General features: G+C 45.4%; 1 protein-coding gene across 1 annotated transcript in view; it reads right to left on the bottom strand.

The window, feature by feature from the left end:
- Positions 1-2,363: 2,363 nt before the first annotated feature.
- LOC115187509 (paralemmin-2-like) overlaps positions 2,364-16,641 on the bottom strand; it is a 44,380-nt gene continuing 30,102 nt past the window's right edge. Inside the window, exons 5-6 of the mRNA XM_029746508.1 lie at positions 10,745-10,818; positions 2,364-2,390 (exon numbers count right to left, since the gene is read on the bottom strand). Coding sequence (XP_029602368.1) covers positions 2,364-2,390; positions 10,745-10,818 — 101 coding nt within the window. The remainder of the gene's footprint in view (positions 2,391-10,744; positions 10,819-16,641) is intronic.

The following is a 16,641-nucleotide window of genomic DNA, read 5'->3' on the forward strand; positions in this document are numbered from 1 at the left end:
CCCTCTACTGCTAATACACTGACCGACCTACCTCCTCTACTGCTAATACACTGACCTACAGCCCTCTACTGCTAATACACTGACCTGACCTACAGCCCTCTACTACTAATACACTGACCTACAGCCCTCTACTGCTAATACACTGACCTACAGCCCTCTACTGCTAATACACTGACCTACAGCCTTCTACTGCTAATACACTGACCTACAGCCCTCTACTGCTAATACACTGACCTACAGCCCTCTACTGCTAATACACTGACCTGACCTACAGCCCTCTGCTAATACACTGACCTGACCTACAGCCCTCTACTGCTAATACACTGACCTGACCTACAGCCCTCTACTGCTAATACACTGACCTGACCTACAGCCCTCTACTGCTAATACACTGACCTGACCTACAGCCCTCTACTGCTAATACACTGACCTACAGCCCTCTACTGCTAATACACTGACCTACAGCCCTCCACTGCTAATACACTGACCTAGAGCCCTCCACTGCTAATACACTGACCTACAGCCCTCTACTGCTAATACACTGACCTACAGCCTTCTACTGCTAATACACTGACCTGACCTACTGCCCTCTACTGCTAATACACTGACCTACAGCCTTCTACTACTAATACACTGACCTACAGCCCTCTACTGCTAATACACTGACCTACAACACTCTACTGCTAATACACTGACCTGACCTACAGCCCTCTACTGCTAATACACTGACCTACAGCCTTCTACTACTAATACACTGACCTACAGCCCTCTACTGCTAATACACTGACCTACAGCCCTCTACTACTAATACACTGACCTACAGCCTTCTACTGCTAATACACTGACCTACAGCCCTCTACTGCTAATACACTGACCTACAGCCTTCTACTACTAATACACTGACCTGACCTACAGCCCTCTACTACTAATACACTGACCTGACCTACAGCCCTCTACTGCTAATACACTGACCTACAGCCCTCTACTGCTAATACACTGACCTACAGCCCTCTACTGCTAATACACTTACCTACAGCCCTCTACTGCTAATACACTGACCTGACCTACAGCCTTCTACTACTAATACACTGACCTACAGCCCTCTACTGCTAATACACTGACCTGACCTACAGCCTTCTACTACTAATACACTGACCTACAGCCCTCTACTGCTAATACACTGACCTACAGCCCTCTACTACTAATACACTGACCTACAGCCTTCTACTACTAATACACTGACCTGACCTACAGCCCTCTACTGCTAATACACTGACCTACAGCCCTCTACTGCTAATACACTGACCTACAGCCCTCTACTGCTAATACACTGACCTGACCTACAGCCCTCTACTGCTAATACACTGACCTACAGCCCTCTACTACTAATACACTGACCTGACCTACAGCCCTCTACTGCTAATACACTGACCTGACCTACAGCCCTCTACTGCTAATACACTGACCTACAGCCCTCTACTGCTAATACACTGACCTACAGCCTTCTACTACTAATACACTGACCTGACCTACAGCCCTCTACTACTAATACACTGACCTACAGCCCTCTACTACTAATACACTGACCTACAGCCCTCTACTGCTAATACACTGACCTGACCTACAGCCTTCTACTACTAATACACTGACCTGACCTACAGCCCTCTACTACTAATACACTGACCTGACCTACAGCCTTCTACTACTAATACACTGACCTACAGCCCTCTACTGCTAATACACTGACCTGACCTACAGCCCTCTACTGCTAATACACTGACCTACAGCCCTCTACTACTAATACACTGACCTGACCTACAGCCCTCTACTGCTAATACACTGACCTACAGCCCTCTACTGCTAATACACTGACCTACAGCCCTCTACTGCTAATACACTGTGGACAGCACTACTGCCTAGCTTGTAGTCTTACCCAGTATTGCTGGCTTGGCCTGTTGGTCGACCAAGATGGAGACAGTCCATATTTGCAGCGGCAGGTAGCCTAGTGGTTAGAGTGGAGGGGCCGCAGGTAGCCTAGTGGTTAGAGTGGAGGGGCGGCAGGTAGCCTAGTGGTTAGAGTGGAGGGGCGGCAGGTAGCCTAGTGGTTAGAGTGGAGGGGCGGCAGGTAGCCTCGTGGTAAGAGTGGAGGGGCGGCAGGTAGCCTAGTGGTTAGAGTGGAGGGGCGGCAGGTAGCCTAGTGGTTAGAGTGGAGGGGCGGCTGGTATCAATAATATGCATATCCTTGCTTCAGGTCCTGAGCTACAGGCAGTTAGATTTGGGTATGTCATTTTAGGCGAAAATTGAAAAAAAAAGGGTCCGATCCTTACAATTCTAACAAGTTTGTTTGGCTTGTAGCTTAATCTTTAGATGTTTGTGGCTGCTGGTGAACCCTGATGTGCAGGCACAATCAAAAAGACACTGGCCATTTATATGCCATTTCAGTTTCCTTTAGGAAAATTTCTCTCCAGACAATGTGACCATGAAGATGTTAATTTACTGGCAATTTGAGAAATTTACCAGACATCCATATGTATTCAGATCCGACCTGGCACTACCAGTGGCAATAAAAGAGGGATATTGGCCAAATGAGACACATTTATGTGTCCTTAAAAACAGCCTATAAAAAATTACAACAACACTATTGCTTCTGTGTAAATGTGTAGAATATGCAAAACTCTATAGCCTGTTATTCTGGAAGGGGGGGTTCAGGATACTTTCCTAAAACATGTGGCTAGGATAGAATAAGTCATATAGTAAAACCTGCAACTAGAATGTAAACCAGGAATGTACACAAGTAAAAAAACGCATTACCCTTCCCTGTACCCAATAAAAAAACACACAACACTGCTGCAGGAGAGAGACAGAGAGAAGTAGAGAGAGAGAGAGGAACCTCTGCAGTCAGCTAGCTCCACTGACCTCTTTAGGACTTCTCTCTCTCTCTCTCTCTCTGCCGTCCGTCAGCTAGCTCCGCTGACCTCTTTAGGACTTCTCTCTCTCTGCCGTCCGTCAGCTAGCTCCACTGACCTCTTTATGACTTCTCTCTCTCTGCAGTCCGTCAGCTAGCTCCACTGACCTCTTTAGGACTTCTCTGTCTCTCTGCAGTCCATCAGCTAGCTCCACTGACCTCTTTAGGACTTCTCTCTCTCTCTCTCTGCAGTCCATCAGCTAGCTCCGCTGACCTCTTTAGGACTTCTCTCTCTCTCTCTGCAGTCCATCAGCTAGCTCCACTGACCTCTTTAGGACTTCTCTCTCTCTCTCTCTGCCGTCCGTCAGCTAGCTCCACTGACCTCTTTAGGACTTCTCTCTCTCTCTGCAGTCCGTCAGCTGGCTCCACTGACCTCTTTAGGACTTCTCTCTCTCTCTCTCTGCAGTCCGTCAGCAAGCGCTGCTGACCTCTTTAGGACTTCTCTCTCTCTCTCTCTGCCGTCCGTCAGCTAGCTCCACTGACCTCTTTAGGACTTCTCTCTCTCTCTGCCGTCCGTCAGCAAGCGCTGCTGACCTCTTTAGGACTTCTCTCTCTCTGCAGTCCGTCAGCTAGCTCCGCTGACCTCTTTAGGACTTCTCTCTCTCTGCAGTCCGTCAGCTAGCTCCGCTGACCTCTTTAGGACTTCTCTCTCTCTCTCTGCAGTTCGTCAGCTAGCTCCACTGACCTCTTTAGGATTTCTGTCTCTCTTTACCACAAATAGAACTCTCCGTAAAAATGAACAGGGTAATGTGTTAAATCATTTTACCTGCTCACTGCATGAGGCATCAAGATTTCTAAGTCTGGATTCCAAAAGTCTCGCGCCGGGCTGTTAGATGCCTAGGATAAAGGTAATGCTATGGTAGAAAACACCCGCGAGGTACACTTCTGTTGAGCTGTAGGAGGCTACTGATGAACCCAGTCTGCTGTCACCGGTGAGATGCAGTGGAACAGATGAAGCTCCCTCTCTCTCTCTCGCTACCTCTCTCTCCCCATCTCTCTCTTTCTCTCTTTCACTCTCTCTAACTCTCTCTCTCCCCCTCTTTCTCTTTCGCTCTCTCGCTGCTTTGCTTTTCTCTACCTCTCCCCTCTCGCTCTCTGATTTACTCTGCTCTACCTCCCCCCTCTCTCTCTCGCTCTCTGTTCTGCCTTTTTCTCTCTCTCTCAATTCAATTCAATTCAAGGGGCTTTATTGGCATGGGAAACATATGTTAACATTGCCAAAGCAAGCCTCTCTCTCTCTCTCTCTCTCTCTCTCTCTCTCTCTCTCAGCACGCCCATTGAATAATGCAAGCCTAATGTGGTGGTGGAGGTTTCTATCCCATTCTAGGGCAATCAGGGACTGATCACAGTAGCCACGCATTGTCAACTCGAGTTACGGCCCTGTTGGCTCTATTCAGCTGTGCAACAATCTGACAACCATCCTGCTTTTGTTCCTCCTCCCAATAGGACCGGAGTGGAACATGGCCAGGCCCCTACGAGGTCAATGGTACTGTGGTGGGATGTTTAGAATGAAGGCATTTTTTTCGGGAACAATAACAAAAACATTGGTACACACAACAGAGTACAGAGACTGTGCAAAACTAGCCTGACCAACTGGTCTGATGATGAGAGGAAACGGTTTAGGTAAAAGCCTGACCAACTGGTCTGATGATGAGAGGAAACAATTTAGGTAAAAGGAAGGAATCCCAAATATGTCTCCATGCAGCGGAAGAGGAGGAGTGGGAGGAAATGGAGGATGGGGGAGGAGGGGGGGAAGAGGGGGAAGAGGAGGAGGCTGAGGGGGAGGGGTGGAGGGGGAGGGGAAGCGGATGAGGTGGGGGATGAGGGGGAGGAGGGACCAGTGTAAATATCCATTAGTAGCATCTGGAGAACACACACATACATATATATATATATATATATATATATATATATATATATATATATATATATATATATATATAAAATACATATAATATAATCAGACTGATATAAACACATCTAGACAGTCAGATAGAGCAGCATTATAAAGTTAGAGTCTTCATGCACCAGGCCTCCAGTGCGCCTTCCCAGCCCGGTACGTCCTGTGCCTGCTCCCCGCACTCGCCCTGAGGAGCGTGTCATCAGTCCGGTTCAACCTGTGCCAGCTCACAGTCCAGAGCTTCCAGCGACAGCTCACAGTCCAGAGCTTCCAGCGACGGCTCACAGTCCAGAGCTTCCAGCGACGGTTCACAGTCCAGAGCCTCCATTGACGGTCCACGGTCCGGAGCCTCCAGTGATGGTCCACGGTCCGGAGCCTCCAGTGACGGTCTACGGCCCGGAGCCTCCAGTGACGGTCTACGGCCCGGAGCCTCCAGTGACGGTCCACGCCTCGGAGCTTCCAGTGACGGTTCACGACCCGGAGCTTCCTGCGCCGGTGCCCAGTCCAGGCACGGCGTCCAGTCCCGCTCCATGGCCGGATCCGTGGTCTGAGTGGGTGCTACGTCCTGCACCGGAGCCGCCACCAACGCTAGTTGCCCACCCTAACCCTCCCCATCTAGTTTCAGGTTTTGCGGTCAGAGTCTGCACCTTTGGGGGGGGGGTACTGTCACGCCCTGACCGTGGAGAGCCCTCGGGGTTCTCTATGGTGTAATAGGTCGGAGCGTGACTAGGGGGTTTTCTAGTTATTATAGTTCTGTGTTGGTGTGTGAGTACGGTTCCCAATTGGAGGCAGCTGAATATCATTGCCTCTAATTGGGGATCATACTGAGTGTTTTCCCACCTGCGATGTGGGATATTGTTTTGTGTGAGTGCTACGTTTTGCACGATCGTTAGATCTTTGTTGTTTTTTTGAAGTTTCACTGTAATAAAAGATGTGGAACTCTACTCACGCTGCGCCTTGGTCTAGTTATTTAAACGATGATCGTAACACGCTGTAATAGTGAAGGTGTAAACTTGGCAGTAGAAAATCTTAACCGTATATTTGACCTCTCAGCTTCCCTATCAAATCTAAACATTTCTAACAGAAGACCGAATAAAATGAACAACAACAACAAATGGTTTGATGAAGAATGCAAAAACCTAAAAGAAATTGAGGAACCTGTCCAACCAAAAACATAGAGACATTGAAAACCTGAATATATGCCTTCACTATGTTGAATCACTAAAACAATACAGAAATACACTACGGAAAAAGAAGGAACAGCGTGTCAGAAATCAGCTCAATGTAATTGAAGATTCCATAGACTCTAACCACATGGGAGCAGGTAGCCTAGTGGTTAAAGCATTGGGCCAATAACCAAAAGGTTACTGAATCGAATCCCCAAGCTAACAAGGTAAAAATCTGTCATTCTGTCCCTGAACAAGGCAGGTAAGCCGTCATTGTAAATAAGAATTTGTTCTCAACTGACTTGCTTAGTTAAATAAAAAATAAAAAAACTATTCTGGGAAAATTGGTAAACACTAAACAAACAACAACACAGAGAATTATCTATCAAAAATGAGGATGTATGGGTAAACCACTTCTCCAATCTTTTTGGCAAAGAACAAACAGCAAAAACATATACATGATCAAATACAAATCTTAGAATCAACTATTAAAGACTACCAGAACCCACTGGATTCTCCAATTACCTTGAATGAACTACAGGACAAAATAAAAACCCTCCAACCCAAAAAGGCCTGTGGTGTTGATGGTATCCTCAATGAAACGATAAAATATACAGACCACAAATTCCAATTGGCTATACTTAAACTCTTTAACATCATCCTCATCTCTGGCATCTTCCCCAATATTTGGAACCAATGACTGATCACCCCAATCGACAAAACTGGAGATATATTTGACCCCAATAACTACTGTTGGATATGTGTCAACAGCAACCTTGGGAAAAATCCTCTGCATTAACAGCAGACTCGTACATTTCCTCAGTGAAAACAATATACTGAACAAATGTCTAATTGGCTTTTTACCAAATTATCGTACGACAGACCACGAATTCACCCTGCCCACCCTAATTGACAAACAAACAAACCAAATCAAAGGCAAAGTCTTCTCATGCTTTGTTGATTTCAAAAAAGCCTTTGACTCAATTTGGCATGAGGGTCTGCTATACAAATTGATGGAAAGTGGTGTTGGGGGAAAAACATACAACATTATAAAATCCATGTACACAAACAACAAGTGTGTGGTTAAAATTTGCAAAAAACACACACATTTCTTCCCACAGGGCCGTGGGGTGAGACATGGATGCAGCTTAAACCCCACCCTCTTCAACATATATATCAACGAATTGGCGAGTACACAAGAACAGTCTGCAGCACCCGGCCTCACCCTACTAGAATCTGATGTCAAATGTCTACTGTTTACTGATGATATGGTGCATCTCTCACCAACCAAGGAGGTTCTACAGCAGCACCTAGATATTCTGCACAGATTCTGTCAGACCTGGGCCCTGACAGTAAATCTCAGTAAGACAGAAATAATGGTGTTCCAAAAAGGTCCAGTCGCCAGGACCACAAATACAAATTCCATCTAGATACCGTTGCCCTAGAGCACACAAAAAACTATACATACCTTGGCCTAAACATCAGCGCCACAGGTAACTTCCACAAAGCTGTGAATGATCTGAGAGACAAGGCAAGAAGGGCCTTCTATGCCATCAAAAGGAATACAAAATTCAACATACAAATTAGGATCTGGCTAAAAATACTTGAATCAGTTATAGAACCCATTGCCCTTTATGATTGTGAGGTCTGGGGTCCGCTCACCAACCAAGAATTCACAAAATGGGACAAACACCAAATTGAGACTCTGCATGCAGAATTCTGCAAAACTATCCTCTGTGTACAACGTAAAACACCAAATAATGCATGCAGAGCATTATTAGACCGATAGCCCATAATTATCGAAATACAGAAAAGATCCGTTAAATTCTTCAACCACCTAAATGGAAGCGGTTCCCAAACCTTCCATAACAAAGCCATCACCTACAGAGAGATGAACCTGGAGAAGAGTCCCCTAAGCAAGCTGGTCTTGGGGCTCTGTTCACAAACACAAACACAAACAGACCCCGCAGAGCCCCAGGACAGTAACACAATTAAACCCAACCAAATCATGAGAAATCAAAAACATAATTAACAAACTAGAATGCTATTTGGCCCTAAACAGAGAGTACACAGTGGCAGAATACCTGACCACTGTGACTGACCCAAACGTAAGGAAAGCTTTGACTATGTACAGACTCAGTGAGTATAGCCTTGCTATTGAGAAAGGCCGCCGTAGGCAGACCTGGCTCTCAAGAGAAGACAGGGTATGTGCACACTGTGCACAAAATAAGAGCACCTCCTCCCAGCTGCCCACTGCTATGAAACACTATCAACACCGATAAATCCACGATAATCGAGAATTTCAATAAGCATTTCTCTATGGCTGGCCATGCTTTCCACCTGGCTACCCCTACCCCGGCCAACAGCTCTGCACCCCCTGCAGCAACTGGCCAAACCCCCCCCGCTTCTCCTTCACCCAAATCCGGTGTTCTGAAAGAGCTGCAAAATCTGGATCCCTACAAATCAGCTGGGCTAGACAATCTAGCCGCCATTGTTGCAACCCCTATTACTAGTCTGTTCAACCTCTCTTTTGTATCGTCTGAGTTTCCCAAAGATTGGAAAGCGGCCGCGGTCATCCCCCTCTTTAAAGGGGGAGACACTCTAGACCCAAACTGTTACAGACCTGTATCTATCCTGCCCTGCCTTTCTAAAGTCTTCGAAAGCCAAGTTAACAAAAAGATCACCGACCATTTTGAATCCCACCGTACCTTCTATCTCTAGCGTACCCACCGTACGCTATGCAATCTGGTTTCCGAGCTGCTCACGGGTGCACCTCAGCCACACTCAAGGTCCTAAATGATATCATAACCACCATCGATAAAAGACAATACTGTGCAGCCGTCTTCATCGACCTGGCCAAGGCTTTCTACTCTGTCAATCACCGTATTCTTATCGGCAGACTCAACAGCCTGGGTTTCTCTAATGACTGCCTCGCCTGGTTCACCAACTACTACTCAAATAGAGTTCAGTGTGCCAAATCGGAGGGCCTGTTGTCCGGACCTCTGGCAGTCTCTATGGGGTGCCACAGGGTTCAATTCTCGGGCTGACTCTTTTTCTGTATATATCAAGGATGTCGCTCTTGCTGCCGGTGATTCTCTGATCCACCTCTACACAGACGACACTATTCTGTATACATCTGGCCCTTCTTTGGACACTGTGTTAACTAACCTCCAGACGAGCTTCAATGCCATATAACACTCCTTCCGTGGCCTCCAACTGCTCTTAAATGCATGTAAAACTAAATGCATGCTCTTCAACCGATCACTGCCCGCACCTGCCCGTCCATCCATCATCACTTCTCTGGACGGTTCTGTCTTAAAATTTGTGGATAACTACAAATACCTAGGTGTCTGGTTAGACTGTAAACTCTCCTTCCAGACTCATATTAAGCATCTCCAATCCAAAATTAAATCTAGAATCGGCTTCCTATTTTGCAACAAAGCCTCCTTCACTCATGCTGCCAAACATAGCCTCGTAAAACTGACCATCCTACCGATCCTTGACTTCGGCGATGTCATTTACAAAATGGCCTCCAACACTCTACTCAGCAAATTGGATGCAGTCTATCACAGTGCCATTCGTTTTGTCAGCAAAGCCCCATATACTACCCACCACTGCGACCTGTATGCTCTCGTTGGTTGGTCCTCGCTACATATTCGTTGCCAAACCCACTGGCTCCAGGTCATCTATAAGTCTATGGTCACCATAGCAACACCCACCCGTAGCACGTGCTCCAGCAGGTATATTTCACTGGTCATCCCCAAAGCCAACACTTCCTTTGGCCGCCTTTCCTTTCAGTTCTCTGCTGCCAATGACTGGAACGAATTGCAAAAATCACTGAAGTTGGAGACTTAAATCTCCCTCACTAACTTTAAGCATCAGCTGTCAGAGCAGCTTACCCATCGCTGCAGCTGTACATAGCCCATCCAACCAACTACCTACCTCATCCCCATATTTGTTTTTGTTTTTCTGCTCTTTTGCACACCAGTATTTCTACTCACTCCAGTGTTAATTGCTAAATTGTAATTACTTCGCCACTATGGCCTGTTTATTGCCTTACCTCCTTACTTCATTTGCACACACTGTATACAGATTTTTCTATTGTGTTATTGACTGTATGTTTGTTTATCCCATCTGTAACGCTGTGTTGTTGTTTGTGTCGCACTGCTTTGCTTTATCTTGGCCAGGTCACAGTTGTAAATGAGAACTTGTTCTCAACTGGTCTACCTGGTTAAATAAAGGTGAAATAAAAAAAATAACAATAAAAAATATATATATTTTCCATTTTGTACGTTAACCATTTGCACATCATTGCAACACTGTATATATACATAATATGACATTTGTAATGTCTTCATTCTTTTGGAACTTTTGTGAGTGTAATGTTTACTGTTCATTTCACTTTTGTATATTATCTACTTCACTTGCTTTGGCAATGTTAACATAAGTTTCCCATGCCAATAGAGTCTCTTGAATTGAAGACAGACAGACAGACAGACAGACAGACAGACAGACAGACAGACAGACAGACAGACAGACAGACAGACAGACAGACAGACAGACAGACAGACAGACAGACAGACAGACAGACAGACAGACAGACAGACAGACAGACAGACAGACAGATAGATAGATAGATAGATAGATAGATAGATAGATAGATAGATAGATAGATAGATAGATAGATAGATAGATAGATATTGAGGGACTCACCATAGCTGTGAGGGCTGGTTTAGACATGATTCCGTTTCCTGTAGCCATGGGGACTTGTGGAGTCCGCCCTTTAACTAGAGAAGGAACACCATAACACTGATGAGAACACCATCATCATCATCATTACCATCATCATCATCATCATCATCACCATCATTACCACCATCACCACTATCATCATGATCCTCATTACCACCATCACCACTATCATCATGATCCTCATTACCACCATCACCAGTACCTTCATCATTATCACCATCATCATCATTACCACCATCACCATTACCGCCATCATTATCACCATCATCACTGTAACTCCCTGCTGCTAAGGCATCATATATAGCACTGTGTGCACTGTAGCTAGCCATTTAGCACTGGCTATGCATACTGTAACCCCACAGGGATACTCCCAGCTGAGGGCAAAGACATCTTCTTCACATGGAAGATGCCATTCATCAAATGTATTATTTATTGATTATTCATCAAAATTGATGACCACAAACAGGAGGCACTGCTGTAGTAGAGTATGTTTACTGTCTCTGTCCCTCCAGGGTTCTATGAGTGATTATCTCTGGCTTTATCTCAATAGGGTTGTGTGTAGATTGTCTCTTCTTTGTTCATGCTACATGAGCCACCAAATTGAATTGGCCAGCAGTCACTCCTTGTTGCAGGGGCAGACTGGGACCAGAAATCGGCCCCGGTATTTCAAACACAACAGACAATTTTCTCCTTCCAGGCCCCAAAATCGGCCAATTTTTTCCCTTGAGATCTCCATTAACAGCCAGATTAAAAACTTAGACATATCCACTGGGATAAAAATGTACCAGCCCATCTGGCATTTGCCCAGATGGCCAGTCCACCCTGCCTTGTTGTCTTCAGATAAATTAATTCCATGTATTCCTCCCAGAGAGGGCAGTAGCCCGACAGTATATCAAGGAGGGAGCTGTGAGGTGGAGGTAGTTAGGTGGGGGGCAGAGAGAGAGAGAGCGCCCAGGCTGCTTCTCAGGCCTATCTGCCCTGGTCAAAAGTAGTGCACTAAATAGGAAATGCTATTTGGGACGCAGCCGTGGCATCTTCCAGGAACAGCTTGATTTGTTACCGTGACTCCTTCTGTCCTCCCCATGTTCCATATTGTCAGCATCTTACTGTTCTCTCCAGCATGTCCTATATGGTGTTTGTCATCCTATCAGAGAAACATTATTTTGTACACACACACATGCTGCTTACGATGACAGAAAATACTTGATTCATTATACCGTGTACACCAGTGGTTCCCTAACTTCCCTCCCCCCTTCTGGCTTTCAAATGACTCTTTAAAGTTGTAAGATGTCAGATCAGCTAGCCCATGTCCAGATCAGCTAGCCCATGTCCAGATCAGCTAGCCCATGTCCAGATCAGCTAGCCCATGTCCAGATCAGCTAGCCCATGTCAGATCAGCTAGCCCATGTCAGATCAGCTAGCCCATGTCCAGATCAGCTAGCCCATGTCCAGATCAGCTAGCCCATGTCCAGATCAGCTAGCCCATGTCCAGATCAGCTAGCCCATGTCCAGATCAGCTAGCCCATACCAGATCAGCTAGCCCATGTCAGATCAGCTAGCCCATGTCAGATAAGCTAGCCCATGTCCAGATCAGCTAGCCCATGTCCAGATCAGCTAGCCCATACCAGATCAGCTAGCCCATGTCCAGATCAGCTAGCCCATGTCAGATCAGCTAGCCCATGTCAGATCAGCTAGCCCATGTCCAGATCAGCTAGCCCATGTCCAGATCAGCTAGCCCATGTCCAGATCAGCTAGCCCATGTCCAGATCAGCTAGCCCATACCAGATCAGCTAGCCCATGTCAGATCAGCTAGCCCATGTCAGATAAGCTAGCCCATGTCCAGATCAGCTAGCCCATGTCCAGATCAGCTAGCCCATACCAGATCAGCTAGCCCATGTCCAGATCAGCTAGCCCATGTCAGATCAGCTAGCCCATGTCAGATCAGCTAGCCCATGTCCAGATCAGCTAGCCCATGTCCAGATCAGCTAGCCCATGTCAGATCAGCTAGCCCATGTCAGATCAGCTAGCCCATACCAGATCAGCTAGCCCATGTTAGATCAGCTAGCCCATGTCAGATCAGCTAGCCCATGTCAGATCAGCTAGCCCATGTCCAGATCAGCTAGCCCATGTCCAGATCAGCTAGCCCATGTCAGATCAGCTAGCCCATGTTAGATCAGCTAGCCCATGTCCAGATCAGCTAGCCCATGTCCAGATCAGCTAGCCCATGTCCAGATCAGCTAGCCCATGTCCAGATCAGCTAGCCCATACCAGATCAGCTAGCCCATGTCCAGATCAGCTAGCCCATGTCAGAGCTGGATTTACCTCTCTGTGTATTGAGTTGGGTTTACCTCTCTGTGTATTGAGCTGGGTTTACCTCTCTGTGTATTGAGCTGGGTTTACCTCTCTGTGTATTGAGCTGGGTTTACCTCTCTGTGTATTGAGCTGGGTTTACCTCTCTGTGTATTGAGCTAGATTTACCTCTCTGTGTATTCAGCTGGATTTACCTCTCTGTGTATTCAGCTGAGTTTACCTCTCTGTGTATTGAGCTGAGTTTACCTCTCTGTGTATTGAGCTGGGTTTACCTCTCTGTGTATTGAGCTGAGTTTACCTCTCTGTGTATTGAGCTGGGTTTACCTCTCTGTGTATTGAGCTGAGTTTACCTCTCTGTGTATTGAGCTGGGTTTACCTCTCTGTGTATTGAGCTGGGTTTACCTCTCTGTGTATTGAGCTGAGTTTACCTCTCTGTGTTTTGAGCTGGGTTTACCTCTCTGTGTATTGAGCTGGGTTTACCTCTCTGTGTATTGAGCTGGGTTTACCTCTCTGTGTTTTGAGCTGGGTTTACCTCTCTGTGTATTCAGCTGAGTTTACCTCTCTGTGTATTGAGCTGAGTTTACCTCTCTGTGTATTCAGCTGAGTTTACCTCTCTGTGTATTCAGCTGAGTTTACCTCTCTGTGTATTGAGCTGGGTTTACCTCTCTGTGTATTGAGTTGGGTTTATATTACTCTCTGTGTATTGAGTTGGGTTTATATTACTCTCTGTGTATTGAGCTGGGTTTATATTACTCTCTGTGTATTGAGCTGGGTTTACCTCTCTGTGTATTGAGCTGGGTTTACCTCTCTGTGTATTGAGCTGGGTTTATATTACTCTCTGTGTTTTGAGCCGAGCTTATTTCTCTGTGCAATGACCTAGATTCACCTATCTTTTTATTGAGCTGTGTTGACCTCTCTTTGTGTTGAGCTGGGTCATGAATGTCAGCTAAAACAGCCTTGGTAGTCGCATCAGTAGATGAAACAAGAAGTGGATGAAACAGGAAGTGTTTGGGACGTTAGTTACAATAGTTGTGCTAATGGAAGTTTTGACTGTGGCTGCTTTCTAAATGTCACCCTATTAGAGCAGTACTAGAGTAGTACTACTTTTGACCTGGTCACTTTATAGGGAATAGGACGCCATTTTGGATTTACAATGTGTTTATGGAGTTAGTAGTTATGGCTTGGTGATATAGTAGGGATGCATTGGACCCAGAATGCATAGATTAGACTAACGGTAGAGTAGTGTAGTGGTAGAGTAGTGTAGTGGTAGAGTACTAGTAGAGTAGTGTAGTGGTAGAATAGTGTAGTAGTAGTGTAGTGGTAGAGTAGTGCAGTGGTAGAGTAGTGTAGTAGCAGAGTAGTGTAGTAGTAGAGTAGTGGTAGGGTAGCGGTAGAGTAGTGTAGTAGTAGAGTAGTGGTACAGTAGTGGTACAGTAGTGTAGAGGTAGAGTAGTGTAGTAGTAGAGTAGTGTAGTGGTAGAGTAGTGTAGTAGTAGAGTAGTGGTAGAGTAGTGTAGTAGTAGTGTAGTGGTAGAGTAGTGAAGTAGTAGAGAAGGTGTTAGAGTGGTGTAGTGGTACAGTAGTGTAGTAGTAGAGTAGTGGTAGAGTAGTAGTAGAGTAGTGTAGTGGTACAGTAGTGTAGTAGTAGAGTAGTGTAGTGGTACAGTAGTGTAGTAGTAGAGTAGTGTAGTGGTACAGTAGTGTAGTAGTAGAGTAGTGTTGTGGTAGAGTAGTGTAGTAGTAGAGTAGTGTTGTGGTAGAGTAGTGTAGTAGTAGAGTAGTGTAGTGGTAGATTAGTGTAGTGGTAGAGTAGTGTAGTGGTAGAGTAGTGTAGTGGTACAGTAGTGTAGTAGTAGAGTAGTGTATTAGTAGAGTAGTGTTGTGGTAGAGTAGTAGGAGAGTAGTGTAGTGGTACAGTAGTGTAGTAGTAGAATAGTGTAGTAGTAGAGTAGTGTTGTGGTAGAGTAGTGTAGTAGTAGAGTAGTGTAGTGGTAGAGTAGTGGTAGAGTAGTGTAGTAGTAGAGTTGTGTAGTAGTAGAGTAGTGGTAGAGTAGTGTAGCAGTAGAGTAGTGTAGTGGTAGAGTAGTGGTAGAGTAGTGTAGTAGTAGAGTAGTGTAATGGTAGTGTAGTGGTAGAGTAATGGTAGAGTAGTGGTAGAGTAGTGTAGTGGTAGGGTAGAGTAGTGGTAGAGTAGTTCAGTGGTAGAGTAGTGTAGTGGTAGAGTAGTGTAGTGGTAGAGTAGTGGTAGAGTAGTGTATTGGTAGTGTAGTGTAGTGGTAGAGTAGAGTAGTGGTAAAGTAGTGGTATAGTAGTGTAGTGGTAGAGTAGTGTAGTGGTAGAGTAGAGTAGTGGTAGAGTAGTGGTAGAGTAGAGTAGTGGAAGAGTAGTGGTAGAGTAGCGGTAGAGTAGAGTAGTGGTAGAGTAGTAGTAGTGGTAGAGTAGTGGTAAAGTAGAGTAGTGGTAGTGTAGTGTAGTGGTAGAGTAGTAGTAGGGTAGAGTAGTGGTAGAGTAGTGTAGTAGTAGAGTAGTGTAGTGGTAGAGTAGAGTAGTGGTAGTGTAGTGGTAGAGTAGAGTAGTGGTAGAGTAGTGGTAGAGTAGTGTAGTGGTAGAGAAGACTAGTGGTAGAGTAGTGTTAGAGTAGTGGTAGAGTTGAGTAATGGTAGTGTAGTGGTAGAGTAGTAGTAGTGTAGTGGTAGAGTAGAGTAGTGGAAGAGTAGTGGTAGAGTAGCGGTAGAGTAGAGTAGAGTAGTGGTAGAGTAGTAGTAGTGGTAGAGTAGTGGTAAAGTAGAGTAGTGGTAGTGTAGTGTAGTGGTAGAGTAGTGGTAGGGTAGAGTAGTGGTAGAGTAGTGTAGTAGTAGAGTAGTGTAGTGGTAGAGTAGAGTAGTGGTAGAGTAGTGGTAGTGTAGTGTAGTGGTAGAGTAGTGGTAGAGTAGTGTAGTAGTAGAGTAGAGTAGTGGTAGAGTAATGGAAGAGTAGCGTAGTAGTAGAGCAGTGGTAGAGTAGTGTAATGGTAGAGTAGTGCAGTAGTAGAGTAGTGTAGTAGTAGAGTAGTGGTAGAGTTGTGTAGTGGTAGAGTAGTGTAGTGGTAGAGTACTGTGGTGGAAGAGTAGTGTAGTGGTAGAGTAGTGGAAGAGTAGTGGTAGAGTAGTGTAGTGGTAGAGTATTGTAGTAGTAGTGGTAGAGTAGAAGTAGAGTAGAGTATTGGTAGAGTAGTGTAGTAGTAGAGTACTGTAGTGGTAGAGTAGTGGTAGAGTAGTGTAGTGTATTAGTAGAATAGAGTAGCAGAGTATTGGTAGTAGAGTAGTGGAGTAGTAGAGTGGTATAGTGGTTGAGTAGTGTAGTAGTTGAGTAGTAGTAGAGTAGAGTAGTAGAGTATTTGTAGAGTAGTGTAGTAGTAGAGTGGTATAGTGGCAGAGTAGTGTAGTAGTTGAGTAGAGCAGTAGATGAGTAGTGTAGCAGTAGAGTGGAGTAGTAGTAGAGTGGTGTAGTGGTAGAGTAGTGTAGTAGTAGAGTAGTGGTAGAGTAGTGGTAGAGTAGTGTAATGGTAG

The sequence above is a fragment of the Salmo trutta genome, unplaced genomic scaffold, assembly GCF_901001165.1.
Source record: "Salmo trutta unplaced genomic scaffold, fSalTru1.1, whole genome shotgun sequence".
Classification (NCBI taxonomy): domain Eukaryota; kingdom Metazoa; phylum Chordata; class Actinopteri; order Salmoniformes; family Salmonidae; genus Salmo; species Salmo trutta.